Below are 26,795 nucleotides of genomic sequence, written 5' to 3'. Positions count from 1 at the left end.
TCTTTATTTGCAGGAAATGTATAAAAATATAGTACTACAGCCCCAGAAGAGAATATATTTCTAAAACGGGATAGTGATCATTCTTGATAACAAGCAGCTTTAGAAGTCTGGGAAGGAAAAGGGCATTCAACTAAGTTTCATGTACATTTATAAAAGAATCAGTTCTGTTACGCCTCAGGAAAATAGCACTATTCATAGTTTTGTCTTCGTACTGGCATATATAGGCAGAGTCAGTAGTGCTGCCTATATTACTAATAATTAGAGATGTACCAATATATCAGTCCCATATATTGGCACTAATAAAAGGAAAATTGAGATTATTGGTAACTGGCTTTTTTGGCCGATGTGGACAATTAAATGCCATGTGCACAGCCACAGTGCAGCACACAGGTGGCCAGGAGTGCAGCCTGGTGGCAAGGAGAGCAGCATCTGGCTGGTAAGTGTTGGGGGGGCAGACCAGGGCCCCCTTGGTGAATGAGGGAGTGGGGCTGGGCCTGGGGCAGGGGCAGGCACTGCACAGCTGTGGCAGAGCATGGGATGGAGCCACAAGTTGCTTGTCCAGGCTGTGTGGGGGGTGGCAGCCATTGCATGCAGCCTGGGACATCATGGGGGTCTTGGGCAAGGCCAAGCTGCTGCTGCTGGGGGGGGCGGGGCTCACCCCACATGCAGATCCAGGGGGCATGCACCCCTGTGTCCTCCCAGGGTGCATGCAATGGCAGGAGCCTCCCCTTTTTTCCCACCCTGCATCCCCTAGACAAGCCATGGCTCCATCCCATGCCTTACTCTGTCCTAGCTGTGCAGTGCCTAACCTAGCCCTAGTGCCAGCCTCACTCCTCTCTCACCATGGGGGGGGGGCCTCAATCTCCAACCCCCCCTTGCCCTTCCCCCTTCCCCCACAACAGACTTACCAGCTGGATGCTGTACCTCTACTATAATTATGGCAACAATGAGGTGCCAGCTAGGCATGAGGCTCCTGTCATCCTAGGAACAGGACAAGTTTTTTAACAAGTTCACTTTTTATGTGGACAAAACCAGTAGGGATAATCTAAAGAAGAATGAATAATATGACAGCAAAACTAGTTAATCCACCAAAAAGTTGTGGAATTTGGAATGGGTAAATGGGAAGGGAAGGAAAAAGGAACTAGGCAGGAGAGTAGGGTAAAAGGGGCATATCTGGGGTGGAGCGGAGGTGACAGTTGAAAGAGGGGTTGGGGCATGAAAGCATAAGAGCCAATGAACTGAGAAGAAGGCCAGTCAATGTAGTAGAATGGGGTGGGCAACATATTTTGGCCAGAGTACTGAAAAACACCACAATGCCTACCTTGGAAGGTGCCAGAATGCCAGCATGCCAGAAAAACAAAATGAGGGCAGAGGGTACATGACAGGATACCCTGCTGCCCCTTGCCCCCCAACCTGGGCTCTGCAGCTGTCAGCAGCTACCCCAGCTTTATGTAGTTGCTTCCAGTAGGGCTTGCAGTGTCCCAGCTGCCTGCTGGGAACAGCCCGGGCTCCTGGCTGGCAGCAGCTACCCAGAGTCGGGGCCAGTTGCAGACAGCTGTGCCAAGCTCCGGAGCCCCAGCACCAGCTCTGTACTGGTGTGCACACCTCAGAGCTGGCAGTGGGGGAGGGGTGAGGCAGTGCAACCCCAGTCTCTTCCCCCACTCCCAGCACAGAGCTGGTGACTGGGCTCCAGAGCCCGGTGCAGCTGTTTGTAGCCAGCCTGGTTGGGCTTTGGGCAGCTGCAGTGGGCAGGCTGCAAACAGCTGCGCCGGGCTCCACAGCTCCAGCACCAGCTCCATGCTAGCGGAGACTGCGCGCGCACTTTGGGGCGGGCTGCACTACCCTGCTGTCTGCTCTGAGGTACACGTGTGCAATTTGCAGATCAAGGCCTCCAGTGAGGGAGGAGTAGGGCTGGGGCAAGCGCTGCCTAGCCAGGGTGGGCACGGGACAGAGCTGTGGCTTGTCTTGGGAAGGGGGGGGGTGCTGGGAAGGGAGGGGCCAGCTCTAGCTGCTGTGCACTGCTCATCCAGGAGCTGCTTGTTCAGCAGTTTGTCCTGTACTTGCCCGCTCATCTGGCAGATCCTGCTGCTTGTCCAGGGGGTGGCTTGCATGCCTCCCAGATTATGACAAGGTGGGCTAGACCTCAGGCTGTGCCAAGCTCTTTGCAGTGGGGTACAGCTGGCATTGGGAATGGGGGGCTACAGTGAATCTTGGGGTGGCTTCTGCCCACCCTGAGCCCAGCCCTGCCCTGCTCTACCAGGAAGAGCTTGGCACAGCCCCAGCTCCAGCCCACCTTGTGCAGATCCAGGGGCATATGCCCCCTCCATGCCATGGCCTCTCAGATGAGTGGTGGGAGCTGCTCCCCCTCCCCCTGCACCTCACAAAAGAGCCATGGCTCTGTCCTGTGCCCATCCCATCCTGGCTGAGCAGCACTTCCCCCTGCTCCAGCTCCACACCCCCCACTCTTTTCCTTCCCTTCCGCCCCACCAGACTTACCAGCTGCACGCAGCTCTCCAAGCTGCCCGGCTATGCTCCTTGCTGCCTATGTGCTATACTGCAGCTGCATGCACGCATGGGCCACTTAGCCAATTATCAGGCCGATTCCCCTCCCCCCCACGATACAGACAATTTTTTTATCTGTGCCAATCTGATATTGGATCATTTTTTGTTTTGTTTTTGTATTGGTGCACCTGTTGGCACAACTCTCTAACCATAGTTGGTTCTAAACTGTAGCTGGAGTATGTGGCTATAGTGCAGATGTACCCTTAATTTCTTAGCAACTAAAATTTTGTGAATATTGTCTATTCCGGGCATGCTGCAGGTTGGGACTAGAGGAGTTGGTATGATTTGTTTTGCACCCGTCTCTTCTAATTGTCGGAGAACCTCTCCACAGCTCTGACTACCCTTCCTTCTGATATCCTTAGAGGAGAAAGCGGCTTGGCACCCATGTAAAGGAAATAAGGACCTAATGAGAAGGAGCAGGATGTGTGGCAAAGCAGAGGGGAGGAGCTGAAGATGGGGAGAGGACAAGTTACTGGAGGCAGTGGAGGAAAGGGGAGTGGGGAGGGTGCGGATGAGCTGTGGCCACTAGAGTGACTGCTCCCCTCCAGACTGCTAAATAAAGCCCAAGATTACTGATCCTCAATATTTTAACAACTGTTTTCAGGCTTCAGACTGTAAGCCAGAGCATCATTCCTCTCTCGTAAGGTCCTCAGAAAGCTTATTACAGTTGTCAGTAATTCAATTAGTCAGAGTATACTAGAGTTTGTTTTCTTTAAGTACTTGGCTTAAGTGTGTTTAACTTATTTTAGTAGCAGTAGTTGAAGCTGGCAGAACACTAGCTTGCTCTGCAACATGTATTTGTCTTTCTCTTTTTATAGGAGAATGGGAATGTATGTGAGGACTGTGTTCAGCTGGTCACTGATGTTCAGGAAGCTGTGAGATCCAACTCCTCTTTTGTGAATTCCTTGATTGCTCATGTCAAAGAAGAATGTGAACATTTGGGACCTGGCATGGGTGAACTGGTAACAAAATAACTTTGTTTAAATGAACTGTCCATAATGGAGGCATGAAACGGATTTAGTGGTTGTCAATTTTTAATTGTATTTATTGGTAGAAATAAGGGAGATGATGTTAAGTGTGGTTTACTTTTTACTGGCCCACTACTTGCAAACCATACACAGTCCAATCCAAATAAAGCTTTATCCTTCCCTCCTAGAATTTAAGCTATCTCTTTCAAGCATCTGAATTATTGTGCAAAGCTCATCTTAAGGGTAATGATGCATTTATCTGAACATAAATGCTGTCAAGTGAGATATTGCTGTGTTGTGAGGGTGGTAACTTTTTTTCCTCTGGAATATTAGGAGGAAGGGAACCCATGATGATCCCCAAATTGGGGAAACTCCTTAGGGTACAGTGAATGATCTAAAATGCCACAATGTACTAAAGAGCAAGCTTGAAAGGTAACAGCATCCCAGAATATTAAACGTGTGTAAGGAGCCAGATTAGTTGTACGCACCACTTTGAATTTTCCAACCAATTTGATCTCTATATAACAGTATTGTTACATGCATGGCTAAAGTTTGTTTTCTTGTATCTTACTGAACCTTTTGTTCTGCAGTGCAAGAACTACATCTCTGAGTATTCAGACTTGGTTATCCAAATGATGATGCACATGGTAAGTAAGATCAGCAGGATGTTAAGTTCCCCATCTTAATTTCTAGACTAGAGTCTACTAGGACTCCTCCATATTCTTTCTGAATATTAATACTTTAAATGTTTTCCACAATTAGTTGCTAACAGAAACTACACACAGCAAAAGCTGACACCCAGGACTATTGGTTTGTGTCTCTTTATTAAAGTAGAGTTGACATCTGGGGCCTAAGCCTAATTACCACATCATGTATAATCTGTTCTGCAGTAACTGCCCAGTGCATGCTCATAATCTGTGGCAAATAGAAGCTAGCTCATTGTAGCTTAGCCAGGCTTCATTGTATGCTAAACTGCAACAAATTAGCTTCCATTTAGCATAGAATAAGCATACCCACATGGGTAATTGCTGTGAAAGCAGCTGCATCATAGTAAATTCAAACCCTCTTACCTCAGTAACTTGTTCGTGCACCTGTGACCTTAGCCAAGTAACTGTATGCTTAGACCTAAAATCTGACTCAGTTTCTCATCAGCTTCTGTCACAGCCAGTCTAAAAATCCTTGTTCTTTTGGAGCTAGCAGTGCATGAAATAAATAGTTTTAAAATATTCATCTGTGTATGCGCGCTCCTGACTAATGCCCCTCTATGCCAAAAATACTTTTCAGATGTACCAGTTATAAAATCAGCCTATAAGAAAGATGAACATTAAACTGGTAAATGAAGTTGATGTGGCACATCCACCTAAAATGAGCGTTTTCTGTTACATTAGAACTTCAGAGGTCTGTAGCATCTTGGGGGTTTGAATGGGAGCAGCAGACCAGGGTGACTGATATGTACCCCCCTCCTACCTCAAAGGGCTCCTCATAGGTCCAGAAACTTAGGAGCACTGTAGGATTAACTGCTGCAGCTCCCAGAACTGCCACTCGTCATGTCTCCAAATTTATGGACTTGTGGGGAGCCCTTCAGGCTGGACCCAGAGCAGAAAGCTAGGAACTTGGCAGTTGCGGCTGTTGTATCTCCAGGACCCACAGCAGTTAATCTTGTCATCCCCAGATTCCAGCCCTGTGAGCCTTGTTAAGTGGCCCTGCATATGGGATCCATCCTGCAGACTAGCTCCATGCCATTCATCCAGCCTGGGTAGCAAGTTGGATACCACTGCAGTAGAACATAAATGTTGTACTTGCACAGGTGTTGCCTGCAAAGATGTAAAAACAGCAACTTTTACATCAAGGGGGGGATTTGAGTATATTATGCTGATGTGTGAGCAGTACCTCAACCTAAATGAGGTTGTGTCCAGAGAAACTGTCATTAGCAGACCTATTAAATAGAACCCATGACTGACTCGAACACACTGAGTCAAAGATTCCTTTAGCTTGCTTGACTTTGCATTCAGCATGCTTCAGACATTTGAAACTGACTTGCTTTGGGCCTGTCTTAGGAGATTTAGTTGTGGATTTTTGGCATAAGTGGCAAAAGAAAATACAGTTTGGGGGGCTGACTGCCCTTCCCTCCCACAGGGCTATTGCAGGGCTGGTGCATGCTGGGGTGCTGGCCTGGCTCTTTGCCGCTACCAGATGAACAGTTCCCCTTGTGCTGATTTAAAGATCAAGAATTCTATTCTTTTGAATAGAAACAAACTTATTGGCATCGCAATCAAGACTTTATTTTATGGCAAGAGTATACATGGTTCAACTGCTTAACTTTTTTTTCCCTTAACTGTTGTCTTTCACTTTTTCTTGTCTGTCTTCCTGTCTATCTGCAATCTTCTTTTATCAACAGCAGGATCAGGTAGGTGAGAGATTTGCCTGTGGTGGTGCCTTGCTTTTCACCCAATGGCTGTAGTGTACTTCTTGCTAACTAGTTGTGTACGTGGTGTGGCTGTTACTCGGTGTTGACAGATACAAGGGGCACTTTGGGGGTGAAAAAGGAAGGGCAAGAAGCCTACATGGTTCCTGCTCCCAATATGATTTGTCCATTTAAGATTTGAGCCTAATGATGGACCAGAAAGATCTGCCAAGATAAAGGTGAGGGTGAAGGAAAAACATGCTACTTGTTTTTGCCAGCCTCTGGAAAGACTCGAGTAAAGCTAGCAATGTGACTGATTTGTTTCTTTAGGGTAAGCCATGAGACCAGGATAATAGTGCAGATGATTACAGTGTGTGAATTTGGAAGAAAATGCAGGAGACTGAGATTCCTGGTGTCCTGTTCCACTTAGTTTCCCAGTTCGTACTGTCCTGGAAACCTTGTGTCTGTCATGCCTTGATGAAAGAACATGTTGCATGTACATGGTACTGCTGTAGTATTAATAGCTTGAAATGCTGATTTATGGTGCATGAGCCAGAGAACCTGACAGTAGGCATTGCCTGGCTAGCCTGCACCTGTGGTCTGAAGCAATGAAATATCTCTAAAGCACTGCTTCTGCCTATGCATGGGAGTCTTGTGGGACAATGCATAACTTTATCTTGCATTGACTCAGTGAATGTCTCTCTCCATTCTTTTTTTAAATCTTGGTGTCAGGTTGGGGACAACCAGCCAATCTTGTTTTGTGATGGGGCTGAAGATAGGTGCTATTAAAACCTCTAGTTGTATCTTGGGCTACACTAAATGCTAATCTCATTGTGTTGATGTAATTTATCCTGCATAGAACAGATATTGCTCATCTTGAACATCTGGCACCAGCTCTTATTTAGTAGTGCTTTCGTTTCAAAGGACTCGTATCTTCTGCTTAGAGGTGTCTGGTTAAATTTGATACAGTAGATCTCCATCTCAACCTACCTCTTTTTATTTTTTTTATAGGGGGAAATGTTTTAGTTGTGTCTCTATACAATGTGTATTTTATGGCCATCAAGGTACACGCATACTCATTGAAATAGGTGTTTAGTAATAGGACCTGGGTTCTAATTTCTGGATAGCTGTGCCTGTTCCTTCCCTAATCCCACACAGAATGGGGCAGACTGCAGTAAATCTATTTCTGGGTAAGGGAAGGATGTGAGTTTCTTCATTCAGAGAATGAATTGGGTTTTAGTCACATGATGAAATAGATTTGAAGTTCTTAAGGCCACCTCCATCCTTCATATTCCCTCTCTCCTGATCATCCTCCAGATATTTTTTTTTTCCTGGATTCCAGGTATGAGTATTCTACACAAAGCATAAAGTCTTTATAAAGAGCTGGATGGGGAAGAATCCAGTCCTCTCCTCAAATAAGCACATCAGTTATGGTAGGGAGCTAGAGTATACTGCCTACAGCAAGTAGGCAGCTACAAGAACAAATATTTTGTACTTGCTGCCTTGTCATGATTGTCTTTTGTCTTTGAGCACAAAAATCTTAACTGTTCAGCTCTTTGGTTACTGACATGAAATGCAATTGTTAAGCAGACATTTGAAGTTTAGTCTATTTAAGTTGCACATGAACGGTCAGCACAAAGTAAACAAATGGAAAAAGTTCATGTTGCCTCCACTTGTAGTAGCTCAGATTGGCTTGAATCAAATTGATTTTTAAGCTATCAGTTGTCCTCTTGGTTGGAAGACTGCTCTGTGCTGGGGCAAGATTTAGACATGGTGCTGTTAATCTACTCCCTCTTGTGATTTTTTTTTGGCCTGGCTAGAAAAGAATCTTAGCAGAATAACTTATCATAGTGAGGGGAGCCATATAAGAGTCATGCAGAACCATATTTGCCAAAGTTCAAATACTTTTATTTGTGACTTCCCACTTCCTCATTTATGCTTTATCTGCAGAAGATCACAGAACTAAAAGCCTGTGAAATAGCTGACTGACTGGCTTCTGAGTAGTCTGTTTCTTATAATAAAAATTTATACATAAAAAGGTATCAAATTTGGATGACCAGAAATCTTTTTTGTAGAAGGATCCGATTCCTGGATTGGAAAGCAGTTTTGATCTTCCTAGCATTTATTTATATTTCGTAGACTCTGAAGTACAGATGACTTTTTCTGTGTTCCTTATCCAAACTTTTTTGAAAGGTTTAAAGGGGAAGTAGTTGATCTGCTGTGGTCAGAAGGGGCAGCATGGGAAAAACATGCATCTTTCTGAGGGGTAGTCCTTTGCAATGATTACATACATAAAGCCTAAACACTTACTTCTAAGCTTATACTAGCTTCTAATTTTTAAATAACCTCTTACCATATCTTGTATCTGATCAGAGGATTGTCCTGTCTATTAGTAATAGCTAGTACTTTAGTTTGCTTCTACAACACCTTGAATAGAAGACCAGTCTTGCACTTCTGGTTTTTACAGCAGCCTTTTCAAGTCTTGTCTATACTTTCTGTTCCCTGTCTATGGAAGAGGGATAAATAGAATCTGCCAGGTCCTGTCTTTAACTCAACTGTGCATCTCTTCCCAGCAACCAAAAGAGATCTGTACAATGGTTGGATTCTGTCTTTCTCTGAAGTCTCTCCCCCTCCAGACTCTGGTACCAGCTAAGGTGATTCATGAAGCCAAGATGGAAACTCTAGAGGTAAGATGAAGCAGCTTCATCAGTCTGGCTCTTTCATAAGAGCAGCATCTAACTTGCATTATCATGGGACTGGATGAGGCAGTAAAGCCTTGCAGATAAATGCAGGCATCTAAACTTCCACTTTGAGTGCACAGAACTATTCAGATCTTAAATTGCTGAACTTTACTGTTTTTATAGGGTTAGGTTATGAAGCTGGAGATTCACTGAATAGTTCTTGTCAATTTCCCCCTTTATCATGTGCCCCCCCCAATACCATTTGAATCTTCAGGTGTAAATTGTAGCACTATATAAAAACATGGCTGAGACATCCCAGCCATGGGCACTGCACTTTTACCAAGGATGTGGAAAAGTTTGAGAGTCCAGAGAAGAGCCACCTGTATGATCAGAGACTTGCATGGCAAGCCATACAAGGAAAGGCTGAGGGACCTGGGACTCTTAGGCTGAAGAGAAGGCTGAGAGGGGACCTGGTAGAAGCTTACTACTACACTAAAAGAGTACATCAAGGGCTTAGCAAACAACTGTTCACCAGAGCACCCTTGAAGAAAAGCAGGAGTAATGGCCACAAACTCCTGGAAGACCATTTCAGGCTCAACATTAGGGAAAACTTCAGTCATGGTGTCCAGTCTGTAGAATAAGCTCCCTCCAGAAGTGGTGTATCCGCCTACCCTGGAAATCTTCAATAGGAGAGTAGATGGTCACTTTGCTGGGGTCACCTGACCCCCCAGTTGTCTTTCCTGCTTAGGACAGCGGGCTGGACACAGTGATCTTCTGAGGTCCCTTCCAGCCTTACAATCTGTGAATCCCTTTAAGGTCCCTTATTTTATTTTTGAACAAGACTTCCTCAACCATTATCAGAGGCACTTGTTTTCACTGAGACCTGAAATCCTTAGGAGAAATTTACCATCTATTCTAAAGGGAACAGCACTTGCATATAACACTACCATCTCCATTCATATCTTGAAGCTGTCTGATTTTATTATAAGCTTTTTTTTACTTCTGGGCTGAGAAGTTAGTAACTCAAAGGAAAGATGTGTGTAACTTTTAGAGACAGTTAAAACTAAAAATAAGGACTAAATGGAATATCAGTGTGTAATGGCCTTTCCTGTGACAGAAGAAATGCGAAAAATTGTAGTTCAAATAAATTCTGTCCTGAAAATCCTCTGTAGTTCTTCTAGATTTGCAGAAAAAAATGCAACTGATAGCATAGTAACTGAGCAATCATTTAGCTGGAGTGGTCTGAAAAGGCAGGGGATACAGTCTCTTTCCCATACTCCAATGTTAGCATGGTCACCCGGCCTTTTGAAAGGCATTTTTGTAACTATTTTTTATAGAAGTCTTTACTAATAAACCAACTGACTTCTATCCATAGGTCCTGCATCATATGTTGTTCCCTCCTTCAGCATTACAACAGTGCTGGTCACAGCATCAATGAATTGATGCCTTGTTTGTCAAGCTAGCTCATGCTGCACATGAACAAATGTGACAAGGTATAGATGGTGAATCTTCTGGATCACACTAATGTGAGGTTTAGCTGCATGCTGATAACTGGGGATGGGAAGTTTTTAAAACAATCCTCAATTTGTTTTTAAAAAAATAACCCAAAATTCACATTTTTTCCATGATTCAAATGAAACGCCACAAATATATAGATATAGATAGTGATGTTTCATTTGAATCATGGAAAATGTGGATTTTGGGTTGTTTTTTTTACTGAAAATTAGGGATTTTTTAACAAAGAATTGGGATCCCTGCTGATAACTGTCTTTATAATTTTGCCTTAGAAGCCTAATGTGCAGAAAAACCTGGTGCAAGAGAGTGCCTCCCCTGTGTGTGATATATGTGAGACTGTGGTGAAAGAGGTTACTAGCCTACTGGAAAGCAACAGGACAGAGGTGCGTAACCAGTCAAGTGCTCTGAAATAGCGCAGCTCCTTTCTTGGAGCAGGTATTGTTCTTGTGCATCAAGTGAGAGCTGGCATATAATAGTTCAGGTGTTGTCAACCTGTAGTACATGTACCCCCTGGGGTACTTGGAGTAAGGGGTACACAGAAGCAAGCGGGGATGGAGCACTGCTACCCACCACCTCCCAGGAGCTGGGCTGGGGTAGAAGGAGAGGGGGGTGGGGCAAGGAAAGCAGCTCCCCTCTGGATCACACAGGTGCTACCCAGCTGGCCAGACATGGGGAGTAAGGAGCTCACACATGGCAGCTGCTGCCACCATCCACCACCCTGTGCCACAGCCATGTGCAAGGCCCTCCACTGCTCTGCCAGAACTGTACCCAGAAGAGGTGCACTCCTTTTTTTTAAAAGGTTGAAAGCCTCTGTAGTAGCTAATTGTTCATTTGCCTGAGAGAAGGAGCTATCTATCTTCCCTTGGAGGGCCCCTAAACACAAATGAATGATAATGGAATGTCATTTCCCATTTTATATTGCAGGAACAAATAGTACATGAACTGGAGAAGCTTTGCTCTGTGTTCCCTGAGGGCATCAAAGAACAGTGTAGGGACTTTGTGGAAGTCTATGGCAAGGCTGTCATAGATATGTTGTTGGAAGCAACTAGCCCTGAAACTGTGTGCATTCTGTTGAAGTGCTGTACAAGTGATAGGCCTTCTCAGGCAGGTAAGCACTGAGTAACCAGTACTATGTACAAAGCACTCTGGTTCATCTCTGATTTAGATTCCCCTATAGTCTTTACCTATTGCCAAAGTATCTTTTTATTGACTTTTTTTAATTAAGTGTCTAACCTTTGTATATTAAAGTTTTTTCTATCTGTCTCTTTCTGATCAGTGAAACCTGCTCCAGAGGAGTCACAGGTTGGTGACTTCTGTGATGTTTGCAAGATGATTGTGGCTTATGCAGACAAAGAGTTGGAGAAAAATGCTACAACAGCTGAAATTGAGGCTGTATTGGAAAAAGTCTGTCACATCTTGCCAGAATCTGTTAGAGACCAGGTAAGTTCTTCCTGGGGATGTGGCAGTTTGTATACTGAGGCAGAGCATTATGGTACACTTTAAAAAAAGTGGTGGCATCTGTGCTGGTGATTTTAGCATCAGACAACCATCTCTATTGTGTATTTATTTGGGGAATTGTAAAATGGCTCTTAAAATGGTGATTCTGCTTTTTTAAAACCACCACAAAGTGTGAATTTATACTTAAAATGAGAACCAAGTCTCTGGCTGGTCAAATGATACATACCACATAATATGTGGCAGCCTGCCTTTGTGCATTGCTCTTCACTTGCAATTTCAAGGCAAAAGCTGGCGAACCCTGTGCTGTTGTTAATTTCCCCTTGGAAGTGGTGCTATACATTGACTTGCATGAAGGAATTGTCCATTGTTGTGCTAATATAGCTGTTTAACTGGAAGGAAGGAATTTCAGTTTCCTTGAAACTGAAGTGAAAGGGATATGGGGTTATTGCCTGTTGGCTGCAGACTAAAACTTTACTTTTTTCTACAGACCTTGGTAACTGGATTAGCAAATAGATATGTGGCAGTCCACAGTTACAAGACTTTGAGTAAATCTTGATTGGATTGCTTAAGGATACTACCTCATAGGGTTGGTACAGTGGTAGCAGTTTCTAAGTGGGGGCTTGTCAGTGACAGCTTGCACACTGCACAGTAGTCTTGGTGTATTCCTGGTGGCCAGTGTACAGTCAAAATATGGCAATGTTGTTGGCTTTTCTTAATGGAGATCATAGATTTAAGTCACTGAGACTGATGGTTGTCTTACTTCTAGAGTGAGTGGTGGGGTGTTGGTACAGTGGAGTTGCCTGTTCCTTACCTATTTTGAGGATAGATTTTGGTTTCTAGTTCTGATTGGCATACTCACTTTCAGTTCAAGACTGAACAGACTTCTCTGAGTGCTATTTTGCTTTGTCTATGCCTCTCTGCTTCTGCCTGTTACTTCATGCTTGCATTATGCTGAACCTTTGGCCGGTTTTGGGGAGATCTTAAATTTTGGTCCCATCTAGATCATTGCACTCTGTACTGCAAGAGCTTAGTTCAGATGGAACCAATAATCTAAATGAATACAACCTGGAAGTAGGGGCAGGATTTCTTATACAGAGAATGCATCACTGAAAGGAAAATACAGCTTTGCAAGTTTGAGCTGCCATTTGCTTGGTTCTCTCTCTTTTTTCCCTCTTGCTCCCTGCACAGCCCCAAACTAGAAATATATTAGTGTGAATAAAGCAGGGGATCAGTTGCAGATTTTCCTGCTGTAATCTGAATATCATGTCTGGCAGAGGAACCATTTCAACAACTTTGTATCTTGTTGTTACAGTGTGTTCAGTTTGTGGAGCAGTATGAGCCGATGGTTGTGCAGCTCCTGGCAGAGATGATGGACCCCACTTTTGTGTGTACTGTGAGTACTGTAGCTAATAAAATTAAAAGCTGTAGCGTAAGCTCTTGGAAGCAGAGATGCTACCTGTCTGTTCTCTTATGCAGTAAAAGTTCCATTAACCGGCACCTTACAAGCTGGCATGCTCTACTAACCAGCATGCTGGCTTGTAAGGTAAGGTGAAACCAGAAGTGCCTGCCGTGGCACTTCTAGGTTCGTTGAGCCTCTACGGCCTTGGGGCATAACAAGCTGCATGGGGCCCACCTCCCTGTCCTGGGGGGCCCGCAGGAGGGCAGCAATGCCTCGGACGTAGCGGGAGAAGCAGCGGCCCAAACGGGGCCTGTTCAGGCCACTCGGTTAACTGGCATATTTTGTTATCCATCATCCCGCATTCCAAAGGGATGCCAGATAACAGAGCTTTTACTGTAGTACCTATTGTAATAAAATGAATGACGCTGGCAGCTGAATGCCTGGTGGCCTTGCAGAACTCTGGTTGCTTGTTCATCTGGTTGTATAGGGAAGAGCAGTTTAGAGGACTTACCCTTTGTATGAGTTAGGCAATCAGATCTATTGTCTTCTGGATTTTAAATACAAGCACTTAGTGAAATGTTTCCTGCTTTTAGTGTGATCTTTATACTTGTTATAAAAATTGAAGTTATTCAATGAATGTCACAGGTTCAGTGTCACAAGTCACTTCACTCCTGTTTTATCTTGGACTGTGATTGATTGTTATCAGTGTGGAAGCTCCCAGCACTATTTGGCTTCATGCTTCAACACCTATCAAACTCATAGCTGTTCATAGAAAGACTCGAAAGGGGGCAAGATCCATTGTTATAAATGGGAAGGCACAATTGCAACCTTCATTCTTTTCCCCTTTCTCACTACACAGAAACTGGGTGTCTGTGCATCATCAAAACAGCACCTCTTGGGGGCAGATGCATGTGTCTGGGGCCCAGGCTACTGGTGTAAAAACATGGAGACTGCAACTCAGTGCAATGTAAGTAGCAAGAGATTCTGAGGTGTTACAAAACTAACTGGTAAAACCTGGAAAAGAATGGCTTGTTACAACTGTACAAACATGTTCTTATTGTTCTTACATGACCCTGTAATGCAGGTTTTTTAAATTAAACTTTGTTATGTAACAAAGTGGGTTAACAGTAAAGGACCCCTCTAACTTTGCTTTGCTTTGCAAGCTGCTCTTATTACAGCACATTATGTACCCAGATCCCTGATCTCTATCTATTGAGGCAGGGGTACATATATCCCTGGGGGTACTTGAGAAGGCTCTAGGGGGTATGCATGGGCAAGGATAGAGTGCTGCTACCCCAGCCAGGGTGGGGTGGGGGAAGCTCAGCGCACACCCCCCCTCCATGTCTGGTGGCTAGGGGTACACTGATCCAAAAAGGTTGAAAACCCCTGTTAGGGTACATAATAAGCCTTGTAATCCATTGTCTGTTATCCAGGTGGTGAGGACTCCTCTTATTAGATGGCCTCCAGTTGGCTCCCAAAATAGGCTGGACACTTGTTTTTTCCGTGTTTTTTGTTTTAAACATGGAAATTGTTTCCTTTTTGGCAAGGTGCAGTGTTTAAACCTTGCTAAAGTAGGGACTGAAGGATAAGCAGCTTGAATCTGACTTAAGTCTCTAATATAAAGGAACTTGGCACCAGTCATTCCTTGTGGAAACCCCTTGTAAATGAATTCAAACTTTGCCCCAAGATCCTAGTTGGTCTTGAGGGCTATCAGCTGGTCACACCAAGTTCTATTAATACTGTACAAGTAGAACCTGTCTCATTTTTGTTCCTTCTCTCTTCTTTCTAGGCTGTTGAGCACTGCAAACACCATGTGTGGAACTAGAAGAAATCTTTCAAATTCTGAAATCATCTGCTGTCATTCTTAAATTGTGGGGTAGAGCTGGTGGGAGAGTTGCATCTCAGAAATGTCCTTTCTCTCTTACCTCCTTAACCCTCAAGTTCCTTTTATTGTCATTTTTGTAGACGTGCTGCTATAGAAGGATCTGATCTTCATTGTTGATCTAACAGAAGCTATTTTTGATTGATTGTACAGTTTTAATTCATTGTGCCACAAGAATATGCAATACATATGGATTTTGACCTATAGGCTGGAGTGCCTTTAGGTGGTGGGAGAGGTGGCAGAATGGGCGAGTGAAATGAAATCTAAATAGCCATGTTTCTAACTAAAACAAATGTGGACAGCAACTAAATATTTTATTTAAATGTTTTTCTTTGTAGTTGGCATGTGAAGACTTTTGCCCTTAAATGATCTGTGTTGTTTTTTAACAGCTAATAAGGCTATTAAATTCTAATATTTGTAAAGAGCTAATCTCTTCTTATGTAATCTCTGGAGGGGAACTGTAGGGTAAATATGGAGTCCACAAATCCCTTGGGCTGGAGTTTTCAAAGCTTTATAGATGTATGGGAGGAATTCATGTACCTAGGGAACTTGCAAAAAAAATGAGTGCCTAATTTTGACATAACTTTGTGTGTGGTGTGGTTGTGGGATAGTGTTCTAGGGACATAATGTAACGTTAACTGAAAATAATGGAACAGTTCTGTTTTCTACAGTGAACCCTGAATTGGGCTCTAAGAAAGGGACATTGCAAAGTAAAGGTAATGGAGTAGATCACGATGGCCTTTTATGCATTGAAAAATTGAGATGTCCAAGACTATGGTGAAACAGGGCCATGGGCCCTGTTTCTTCCTGAATGTGGCCAATGGTTTGTTGGCTGCCTAAAGGAAATTGAAGATTGATAAGAAGGTTAGAGTGGGAGGGAAAATAGTTTAATGCAGGAAAACTAAAGCAGAGGTTTTGCATATTGATCTAAAACTGTATGTCTTGAAGCAAATCTAAAAGCAAAGATGGGAGGGAATTAAAGCTTTGGCTCCACAGGTGACCCGGGAAGAAAAAACTCTCACCTTTTTGCTTCTATGAGCTAGGACCTCGGTTGTCTTAGAAGCTCCCCACCAGATGTGGATGAACATATATGTATGCCACTCTTTGCAACTTGGCTAAGAGAATGATCTGGATGAGGTCTTGGCACCATTACCACAAGAGGTCAAGACTGCTTATGAGGAGGTGCCATGGCTTGCCTCTCCCCTCCCCCTCAACTGAATTTCCCTCCAGGTTGCCAGTGCTGTCACCAGATCTTTTCTGCTTAGTATCCCATGCATCCATTTAATGACTTTATGCAAAACTTTATAAGGTACCCATTAGTGCACAGATTTACTCAGAGTTGAGGCAGAGCATTGAAAAGAGCATTTCATGACATTTCTGGCAAGCCACCTTTTTCAACATTGGACTGTGCATCTCTGTCTCTGCTAGCCAGTGAACTCACTTAACTTTCAGCATGAATAATATAGTCTGAATATTCAAGTTGTTTCTTTCCACATCAAAGGGTCCTGTCCCTTCTATTGCTTTATTAGAACAACAGAGTCCATTTCATGAGTTAGGGGGTATGTTTTTAAAGCAGAGTGCAATGATATATGCTGCTGCTTCCTTTTTAATAACATTTCATAAGTATATTCTCAAACTTTTGTGTGTAGAGCACAGAAGAAGAAGCCTAATGGCAGATGTTCCCTTAAGCACAGAACTCTTGAGTGTGCTGCTGTAAGAGTCATAAATCCTCAGGGCAGGTGCAGCTCTGTGTATGGGCCTTGACTAAGCTTTAGCACATGCAGTGCTGGACAGTGCAACCGATTTACCAAAAGCTGAGTGCATAACACTAAACAGAATACATATTTTAAGATGGGCATATGAAATACTTTGCTTTGCTACAGGTATTGTCAAGACATACAGCTGTGCCCATAATTCAAACTGGAGACCCAGAGATGTAGAGCTTTGAAAACTCCAATTTTCAGAAGGAGGTGCCAGTGACTACTTTTATGCATGGGAGGGGGGTGTTGAAGATGGGAAGAACCAAAAGAGTCTTAGCAGCACACTTTTAGGGACAAGCAAACTCATGAAATTTTAACTGAAAAACACTTGGTTGCAACCCTTTCCGCATCTGTTAATTTCTCTTGTATATACTGAATGTCTGGGCAGTGTTAAGTTGACCAAATATCAAGCTGCTTTGTTTCTCTTGTTTGTACATGTACAGAATTCAGAAAGTTCTTATTGCTCAAAGTGAGGTGTAAAGCATCTGCAGTTTATCTCTTCATGCCTCTTTCAGGCTTGTGCAGTAGTTACAATGATGTATCAGAACTGGGGACAAATGTTCATAGAGAACAATGGGCTCTCCTTAACATGCATTTTTGTCCTAGAGGCACAAAGTAGATGTGATGCTGCACTGAATCGTGCAACCTTTAAACCTTTTTGAATTAGAGGTCATCTTTTATTGTGGCTGGGGCTAATACACTAGCTTTATTTGGGTGGCAAGGTTTTAATTTTCTTGCTTTGGTTGTAAATCATAGTAACATTTTTTTGTGGCAAGGTGGCTTGAGAAATGTCCTTCATGGCACTTTTAACTCTGGTGCTTGGAACCTTTTAGCTGTCTCCTCCTGTGGAATGCTAGCACCTGTCCCCTGCTAGATATAAAGGAGGAAAACATGCAGTTGCTTTCTCTAGAATATTGTTCAGATTCTTTTTTAGACACATGAGCTTCTTTAATTAACAATAAAGACTTCTTGTAAACTCCAGCACTTTCTGTGTCTTTTTTTTTTTTCTGTGAGAAAATAACTTTGAACCCTGCTGCTGGCCTTATTGGTGATCTTAAGCATTTTGTACAACCTCTGATAAGCCTTTAGCATAGCCTAACAGTTGGTAGCTATTAGACTTCACTACTTCCTAGGATTTGGGTGGTTTCTCCATGGGGGAACTCTAGTATGAAGGGGTGTGCTTGATGTTGTCGCACCCAAATTTTGGGAATATATGACAGCAGTGACACACTTTCAAAGAGAATCCCATCCTTATCGGAAAGTGGTACGTGCAAGTTCAAGCAGGCTATCTAGTTTTGCAATCACTTTGGTTTGTCTCTTTAATCAAAGATCTGTGGAGAGGTTATTTGAGGCTTCACCCTGTTTCAACTGATTTACCTAGCTCCTAAGACTGGTTCTTTCCTTGTATACTTGCTAATATTTTGTTAAATGTTTGAGTAATGCAAATACTAGATGACAGCAAGTTAAATTTGTATTCCATTTGGAGTATAAAGCATCCTGTACTTAATTAGCCAAACCTATTGTTTTGTTGTTCAAAAATTACTGTCCCTCCCAGCAGTTAGAGGGCCTCAGACTTGACTATTATGATCAGGGCAGCTACTTTCTTGGTCATGCATACATTGAAACTGAACCCCAGCAAGAGCTGGATTAGATACAAGTGCATGGATGCATAGCGACTTCTTACCCAGGTTCCTTTTTTTTAAGAACTATTTTCAAGGGAAGCAACAACAACAAAATATTTTGGGACATTTAAGGGGGGGAAAAAACTGAGTTTAGCTGCTTTCAAGACTGGTAGTTCGCACTGGTAGTTGGAACTCCTTTTTAATTAGCTGGCTTGAAGATGCCTGATAACTATAAGGTGTTAGAAAAGACAATTATTTGCTCTCCTTTTTAATCAAGTTAACCAGACTGGATGAAGAGATCTGGCAGTATGGTATGTCCTTTGATTTCTTCAGTTTGAATTCACTGATCTTCCTTTGCTTGCTAAGGACAACATAAATAGAGCCCACTTCAACCTGCAAAAATGGGGTTTCTTTGAGTGACAGCTGTTAGGTTAGATCTCTTGGGGTGGGTGCATCCTTGGGTCTTGCTCCTCCCTCAATTTTTTACCTATTGTTACAGATTTATAATTAAACACCTACAGAGAAGGGTGTGGTAACTACCTTGTGTGGGTGTGAACTACTTTTGTGAGCCTCTCAAGATTTCTCAGTGTGAAGTGCAGGAGGAGTGAAGACTTGGCTCCTATTCTAGCTACTGAAGGACTTTTACTGTGGGAACAACATGGAGAGCATGTTGAGGGGCTGGGTTCTGCCAATTGCTCTCTTCCTGGCTTCCTACCAAGGTAAGGTCAGTCTGGTTTTTCCCTTTCTCACAGAGCAGAGAAGAAACTTTTATTTGTAGTATTGACACCTGTTTGAGTGTTAAATGCATCTTGTGGTGACTTTATTTATTTTTCTTCCCCTTTCTAACATCTGAAAATGATTTGTGATTAGTTTGCATTTTCCCTTTTTTTTCCTTCCCCTTCCGGGCTAGGAAGCAAGCCCTGTACTTAGTGAGTGGTGCAGTTTGCTTACTGGACAGAGTAAGAAGGAATTTGAACAGAACAGAGAGGATGGGGGTTTTCACAGCAAGCTTTCTTTGCAGTCTAGAGATGCTCGGGTTTTGTCTTGAGCACAAAGGTGGGGTTTTTATGGGAGGTTAGTATGTATTACTCCAGTTGGCTTCTCTGGGTCAGTAGAATTGCCTTCTGAGCTGCTTTTCAGTTATTCCATAAACTGTTCTTTTTCTACCAACAATGTTCTGAATATTTCCAATAAGCTGGATGTGGTCATGCTGTCAGCATTCAGTGGGGGTAGTGTACTGTCTGTCTCTGAACTCCAAATAGTAGCCTTTTTGGGCAGAGCTTACTATATTGCTGATTTATGAAGAACGTCATCGGCTAGAGAAAGTTCTCAAAACTTTGGCTTTGGATGTTTGCTGGTAAGTAACACTAAAAATTTATGCTGTAACTTAGAAGTCAATAGACATTCAGTTGATGACAAGTTTACCTGATAGATTTTCCATTCTGGCACCCCAGGACACAAGTGGGGTTTAAGGCTCTGGTGACATGGATCAGGAGCCAGAAGTCCCCTGGAGCCTGAGCCTGTCTCCTCCCTTGTTACTGGCAGTAAAGGTGTTGCTGCCAAGAGCCAAGTTAACCCTTCCCTGGCCCTGTAGCTCCCACACTTCTGTGCCAAGTGAAGAAGCAAAGCCATTAACTTGACAGCTGCAGGGCCAGGGAAGGGTTAATCTGGCTTTTGACAGCAACATCCCCCTCCCCCCTGAAGCAGTGACCTCTCTGGTGGGGAGAATGAGGCTGAAGAGGGGACATCCAGCCACATGGAGGCTGGAATATCAAACTTCCTTTTCTTCCCCGCCCAACACACACTCTACTGAGTACCTGGGAGATGGGGAGGCTCCTGCCTGTTCTGTACCCACCAGTCTCTTTTACTGGGTGATGAGACCAAATCCTACCAATACCCCTTGTGTTTGCCTGTAATTCTACCAATACCCCTTGTGTTTGCCTGTAATCCTAGGAAATGCTGGCATCTGATTATCTGTTCCTGACATGCCACTCCTGTTACTGTTTCTAGGGAGAGGCAGTAAATTAGCAATGTTGCTGCCAAATTCCCTCAAGGAAAACTTTAATCCCAAATCCAGTAATCAGTTGCAACGCATGTAGGCATAAGCATAATGTTCAAAATGGGGAAAGAGTCCTTTTGGCACTTCAATCTTTTTGGTCTGGCCTGTTGGATCATTTGAGGTGCCCACTTCTCTGACGACAGCAGGACAATTGTTGTTGAGAGAACTTCCCTTCATTTGGGAAATGCAGGAATAGGAATTGCAAGGCCAGGGCCTGAACTCCTAGACTTCCCACAAAGCTAAGTGGGGGAAGCCAGCCCTTGGGGAGAGAGTGCTTCTCATCTTGCTGATCTGGCTCAGTGGGTGATGTGTGATATGTTCCTGGACATAAAACTGGGCCCAGAAGCCCCTGGGGGCTTCTTGGTTTGGGGTCAGTGGCAGCTGGACAATTGCAAAGTGTTGCCATGACTAAGGATGAAGGGGGCAGCTCCTCTGAAAACAGAGGAAGAAAAGTTTATGCTGATGTGTGGTCATGTGCTTTGATGGAAGGCTGCCAAGCAGAGACCCTGCCTGCTGGTCTTTCATCATCAGCTTCCTGTGCCATCTGTATACCTGCCTATCTTAACCCACTTTGGAAGCAAATGAACTTCAACTGAAAAACCTGTATTTTGGAACAAGTGTGCCTATGCAGAGCTATTCCAGTGAAGGTGTGACTAGATTAAATAGCCAGAAGAAGGGGGCATACTGTGTGCTTAGTGTGGTACAAAGGCAAAAGGTTGGAGATGTTAAATTCCCAAGGAGTCTACTTGAGTCCGTCTGATCCTGAGAACCCCTATTCCATGTTGTGCCAGTAACCCGTGGCATTTACCCATATCAGCTGAGGTATTTAGTATAATTTGCCCATTACAGGCCAAACATCTAGGACCTGATAACAAAAATGGTTCTTGGGATCACCAGGGGAGAACTTGACAGAACTGAGCAACAAGTCATCCATTTAAAGTACTAGAGCAGGGGCGGGCAATTATTTTGGGCAGAGGGCTGCTTACTGGGTTTTGGCAAGCCATTGAGGGCCGTGTGACAGGCAGCCCATGGCAGATTAATATTAATTTTTCTAAATTTTTTAGGGGCCCTGCAGGCTGCATAGAATGGCCAGGCGGGCTGCATCTTACACCCCTGTACTAGAGGTCCCTCAGGAGAACTCCAAAATATCTGAGATCTGTCTCAGAAGCCTCATTCTTGGGTCTCATAAGAGGGAGTGTGGCTTACTCTTGTTGGATGGGGAGATCCAAAACTTCTGGAGTCTTTCTTTTGCCTACTGTTATTGGGCTAATGTGTTTGGATGTTTTTAACACAACAGTGAGCAAGTCCTCAAGTAGCCTTTTATATAAAGGAACCTGATTTGGGATGGGTTGTATGAAGGAAGCTTTATGCAGTCAGTCACTTTGGGGTGTGATGTGAGCTAGTTAGCTGAAGATTCTGAAATTCAGCCACACCACCGCCTACACAAGGTTGCACCATACAGGCCTAGCATGCTTTGCAAGCTGAACAGACGCGTCCTTTTCCCCAGGGGCTTCATATAATTCAGTCAAATACCATACCAGCAACAAAAGATCAGCATTAGGAACTAAGTGAAACTGCTCTTAAAATGCAATAATTCAGGAGTTGGTGCAATGCCATTGTTGCTTGAGTTGCCTATAGTGTACGAAAGTGCTGTGAGCATAAATACTTAGCCAGGTCTGTGCTGTGCTAAACCTCTATATCATCCAGAGTTTGGTTACTGCGGCCCTACGTTGCTGTCATCAACATACACATTTCCCACTGATTTGGTAAAATTGCATTGGCTTTTTGAGGGGAAGGTTGGGTCATCCTTTTTAAAGGCTTTGTTATGGATGCTTTGGGGCTTGCCTCCATGGTGAAAGTGGTATGCTGTAGAATCATTCCCTGCATCACTGAGTGCTACTTTCCTTGTATAGAGAGAGACTTCATTCGAGGGTGCTTGGTTAGGGCAATGTTCTGCGTTGTATGGAAGAAGTCCCTTTTTCTCAAATCTCTCCAGTTTTTTACTTTGAATGCTTAGGGTCTCTTTCCAAGAATCAGGTATGCAGCCAATGTAAAGTGGCATAGCTATTCTGAGAGAGTCAGTAGATGTGGACTCGCTATGAGGAATGAGGCAGCTTTGAAATGCTACAAAATGTTAATATAGTTAAAGTGGTACAACCTCTTTAGTATAAATGCTGTCAGTCTGTAGACTATATACCATCAGATTTCTATGCAAGAAGGGGACTATCTATACTGATTTCCCCCACCCCAGTTAAACTTGTAAGAACTTCTAAGTGCATGCTTGATTTGAGGAAGGGGTGGAGGGGCTTGTTCTAGGAAAGTCTATCTGCCTGTAGTTTGAAAAGCCTTAAGTTGGGTATTTTTAACATTTGGCTTTATTCTGCTGTGGCTGACTTCTCCATGTTGGCTAACACTGGAGAACTGGGGCTGCTTTTGAAGCATCTCATTTTGGATATTACTCAAGAGGGAGTGTGTGTAGCTTCACTGTAGGTATGGTGAACGTGTCTTGTTTGCGCAGGTTCTCAAGTTTTGTCCTTATTCTAACAGGTGAGGAAGTACCAGCCTGGTTTTTGAGTAGCTGTCATCAACTGGAAATAAATGGGAGCTGAGGGTGCTTGGCATCTCTGAAAATCAAGTCCCAGGGAAGATGACTTAAACTGAGCAAGAGAACAAACTGTTAAGAGACTGAAATCTATGCTATCAGAGGCACCATTTATTGGTTCTGGCTTGGGGATGATGGAACAGGTCTTACCACATGGCAGGAAGGATTGAACTGCCTTCCAGCTTAACAGTTCCTCTAAGGATCATTTATGGGAGGGCAGGTGGAAGTAATATAATCTTCAGAGGAGTCTAGACTAATGGATCAGCACCTACTAGTGATTTTTCTCTGATTTTACGAGTTAAGTATAAAGCCAGAAGTCTAGAGAGAAGGCTGGAAGAATCCACTTTCAGGTGGAAATCTTTCTTAATGAAAGTTGGCCCTGAGCCATGAATTTCTGCAGAACCAAAGTGTTTTTTGGGGGGAGGGGTGAGTTGTTGTTTGTTTTTTAATGGGCTTCATGGCTGCAGTGATGCCATCCAAAGTATAAATTAGAAAGTAGCTTTAATTGTACTGAGGCAGCACCTGAGGACCTAGTTAAGCAGCAGGCTCCCATTGTGGTAGTAATGAAAAGATGGATTCATCCTTGTGTGCAAGAGGTGCCAGTGCTGTAATCACCAGTTGTCTCTTCATGTGATTTAGGGTGGATATAACAGAGGTAACTATGATAAATGCAATGAGTAATGAGCATGGCACACCCAACTGATGCTGTGCTATCTTCCTCTTCTGTAACTAGCAACAGTGCCTGCCTTGGGAGGTGCAATAAATAGGTGCCTGATAGGGAGAGAGTAATGGAGATCACCCTCATTGTAGCCAGGAGGTTAAGGAAGGCATAAAGAACTAGAGCTGCTGTAAATCCATCCAGGGGTCCTGGAAGAGGCAGCAGAAACAAAGTGAGGAAAGTTTTCCTTCTATCAGCCTGGAAGAAGGGGAAGAAAATCCTGTTGCTTACCATGGAAAAAGCTGTTATGGAAGACAATTCGTCCTTCCCAGCACTAGGAGTGGGATGACGAGCAGGCTTCTGATTGGGACACTTGCCTCTGAATTTCTGTGAACCTTCCTATCTTCTTTCTGGATTGGTTATAGGCTGGTAGGAGCTGGGCTGGAAGTATAAGTCCTCAGAACTAGAAAGGAAGCATCTATTTCAGAGTGAGACTTGCCTGAGATTCCTTATGTGCAATATGCAGTCCCATTCTCTCTTTCCCCCCCTCCCCCAAATGCAGCAACAGGGTTATAGCATGAAATTTAAGTGCGGAACTTGGGGGGGATCTTTCTGCCATCAGACAGGGCCATGCTTACAGAAGCCAATATGAAGTACAAGGGTAGAGAGCCACTGCTAATGCTTTCTTGAGAAACAGCACCCCCTTCCCCCTTAACTGGTGCAGTGAAGACTCCAGCCAGGTGCTATCCTGAATGCTCTGATTTAGGCGTTATCATTTATTCCCCAGTGGCCAATGGTGGGTTTAGATGCGAGAGTCTGAAAAGATTCTCTTGTATCTACCTGCCCAAGCCTGTTGAATGATGGAAGGGGTCTCGGCTACTTCCAAGCATCCCTATTTCTGAATTCTGCTTCTCCTTGTGCAGTGCCCCAATGCCAGTGTCTGCTGCTGCCCCATCCTTCCTATTTGGTCACTGGGCTTATGCTGACCTGGCTTTTGTCAACTTTTGTTCAGCTGCTTGTAGAATATTTACCTAAAAAACAAACTTTTAGTAAAAAATGAACTGTTTTCCAATCAGCTCAAGTCTATTCCCCTTCTGGCATTAACCATGGTACTGGCAGCAAATGAACATTACAAGCAGTTCAAGTTCCACAGGACTGAGACCTAAGCTATCAGGAACATGAAACCTGTTGACGTGAGTGGAACAAGGATTTCATCTCTAAACATGAGTCTTGCTGCTGAAATGCAGTGGGGTCAGGATTTTTTCCTAGTAATAGAAATGTAAATATAATATATCTACACTTATCCATACTCTAAATAAATTATTTTGGTTTATTGCAAAACTGTATGATACACAAGGCCAGGTCATTGTTGCCACTGTGTAGAGGCAGAAAGGCTGACCCTAATATAGCAATTGTTGATTTCCTCAGCCAGGGAAATCCTCACTACTATAAACAGAGATCTTGCTGCTTCTTGGCCTCTCCGCAGGCTTTGCACCAGCTCCTTCACTTTTGGAGTTGCTCCAAATTACAGTGGTCCACAGAAGCTTTAAGACTTTTTAAACCTTATTTCTGCTCCAAGGGTGCTGTGTGGAGCTCAGACACAGTGGGTTTGTCTACACAAGACACTGGAGTTGCCCATTTAGCTTCACAGTAAACTTCTTGGCATCTACATGTGCAGTAGTATTAGGACAGTAAACTAACTCTGCTGTAGGTTAGTACTTGTAAATGCTACAGCAACTTGCATGTAGATGCTGACAAGGCTGGCTGGGTCATGCAGGTGCTTCAGTGCGGGTGCTGCCTGCTGGCTACCCTCACAGTGAAGCACCATCATGCAACAGCCAGCCCCTTTGCAGCACATTGAGCTGGGTTGGAGCAGCCCCAGGCTGGCAAACTGACCCCTCTTCCCCTCCAGACCTCCTGCCAGCCATGGCTACTCTGACCCAGCTTGATGTGCTGCTGTCCTGAGCACACACTCAAATGTGGCACCTGGGAACAGTAAACTCTGGTGCAATTTATTTGTTCTTGAATACACAGACTACATCAAGAATCAAGTTAGGTGACCTGGTTAAGCTTGGTAGAGGAGAGCCTGATCATGCGACCGATTGCAACAACCAGCTTGAAGGATTAGTTGGTTCTGGAAACAAATGAGGGACAAAGATTAGCTACTTTTCTTTCCCTTGTGCACGTGCGATAGTAGTTCATGGAGAAATAGATCAAGTTCTGCCTTTACAGATGAATATTTATAACCAGGCTAAACAGGAATTCATACTGCTTTCTCTCTGTGTACAATGTATATTTAAAAGCGGTTGTTTTTTTTTTTTCCTGGTCTCTGCCCTTCTCCTTGTATTTGTTCTGAACTAACTTTTTTTTTTATCATTGTCCCTGTCTCTTTGCACCCTTGTTCATTTTTAATTGTGTTGTCCTGTCACTGATGCAATGGAGGGAGGCTCAGCTGCTGAGAAGATTTGCTTGTTTTATGGAAAAGCATGTGGGAGGCTTTCTGTGGGAAACTTCAAATGACTAATTCTAGCCTCCAGACCTAATTCTGCCATGATGCTACAGAATAAACTATGCAACCAATCACTTTGAGTTAGGCTGTCACTGTTGGTAGATTTTTAGAAGCTATTAATACAGGTCAACACTTCAGATAGTGGGTGTTTAAAAGCTTAGAGACGTATGTAGTTTTCTGAACATCTACAACCTGACTTGACTTGGGGGGTATTGGTGTTCTACACTTCTTAAAATCTGAGCTAAAAAGGTATTTCTAATTTATGGATTCAGGATACCTTATTTCAAGCCTTCAGCTTCAAACATTTTGGCCAAACTGTTCTGTTTCTGCTTTGTTTTAATACTAAATGTTGATACCGAGAATCTGTTTTTATTACAATAGTGCCACCCAGACCTAGTGTCTGTCTTACACACTTCATCATTTTGAAAGCAAATAAACCATAGAGTGCTTACTATATAGCAGGGGTTCTCAAACTTTGTGATACCGTGGCCCCGAGTGCTGGATTGGCAGTGGTGGGGGACAGGGAGCTCACATGCTGCTGCCACCACCATTCACCACTCCGTGCTGCCACCGTGTGCCATGCGTACTCCCTGAGAAGCTGGCAGACCCCTTTTAAGTTGCTCATGACCCCCTGGGGGGTCATGACCCACAGTTTGAGAACCCCTGCCATATAGAAATGTCTTTGGGGGGGGGGGGGGGGGGGGGGGGTGGACTTT

General features: G+C 43.8%; 2 protein-coding genes across 4 annotated transcripts in view; both read left to right on the top strand.

The window, feature by feature from the left end:
• Positions 1 to 17,610, top strand: part of LOC109290981 (prosaposin-like) — a gene marked incomplete at its 5' end in the record, with an annotated part of 24,536 nt that extends 6,926 nt beyond the window's left edge. Inside the window, 10 exons of the mRNA XM_019507828.1 lie at positions 3,381 to 3,524; positions 4,121 to 4,177; positions 5,929 to 5,937; positions 8,508 to 8,621; positions 10,403 to 10,513; positions 11,055 to 11,238; positions 11,407 to 11,570; positions 12,901 to 12,981; positions 13,847 to 13,954; positions 14,777 to 17,610. Coding sequence (XP_019363373.1) covers positions 3,381 to 3,524; positions 4,121 to 4,177; positions 5,929 to 5,937; positions 8,508 to 8,621; positions 10,403 to 10,513; positions 11,055 to 11,238; positions 11,407 to 11,570; positions 12,901 to 12,981; positions 13,847 to 13,954; positions 14,777 to 14,812 — 1,008 coding nt within the window. The remainder of the gene's footprint in view (positions 1 to 3,380; positions 3,525 to 4,120; positions 4,178 to 5,928; positions 5,938 to 8,507; positions 8,622 to 10,402; positions 10,514 to 11,054; positions 11,239 to 11,406; positions 11,571 to 12,900; positions 12,982 to 13,846; positions 13,955 to 14,776) is intronic.
• Positions 17,611 to 18,823: 1,213 nt separating this feature from the next.
• Positions 18,824 to 26,795, top strand: part of LOC109290980 (prosaposin-like) — a 39,531-nt gene continuing 31,559 nt past the window's right edge. For all 3 annotated transcript variants that reach the window (XM_019507826.1, XM_019507827.1, XM_019507825.1), the window contains exon 1: positions 18,824 to 18,970. In XM_019507826.1, coding sequence (XP_019363371.1) covers positions 18,910 to 18,970 — 61 coding nt within the window. In that variant the 5' untranslated portion in view covers positions 18,824 to 18,909. The remainder of the gene's footprint in view (positions 18,971 to 26,795) is intronic.

The sequence above is a fragment of the Gavialis gangeticus genome, unplaced genomic scaffold (genome assembly GCF_001723915.1).
Source record: "Gavialis gangeticus isolate Ggan-Ray unplaced genomic scaffold, GavGan_comp1, whole genome shotgun sequence".
NCBI classification, from domain to species: domain Eukaryota; kingdom Metazoa; phylum Chordata; order Crocodylia; family Gavialidae; genus Gavialis; species Gavialis gangeticus.
This window is presented reverse-complemented; position numbering and strand designations above follow the sequence as displayed.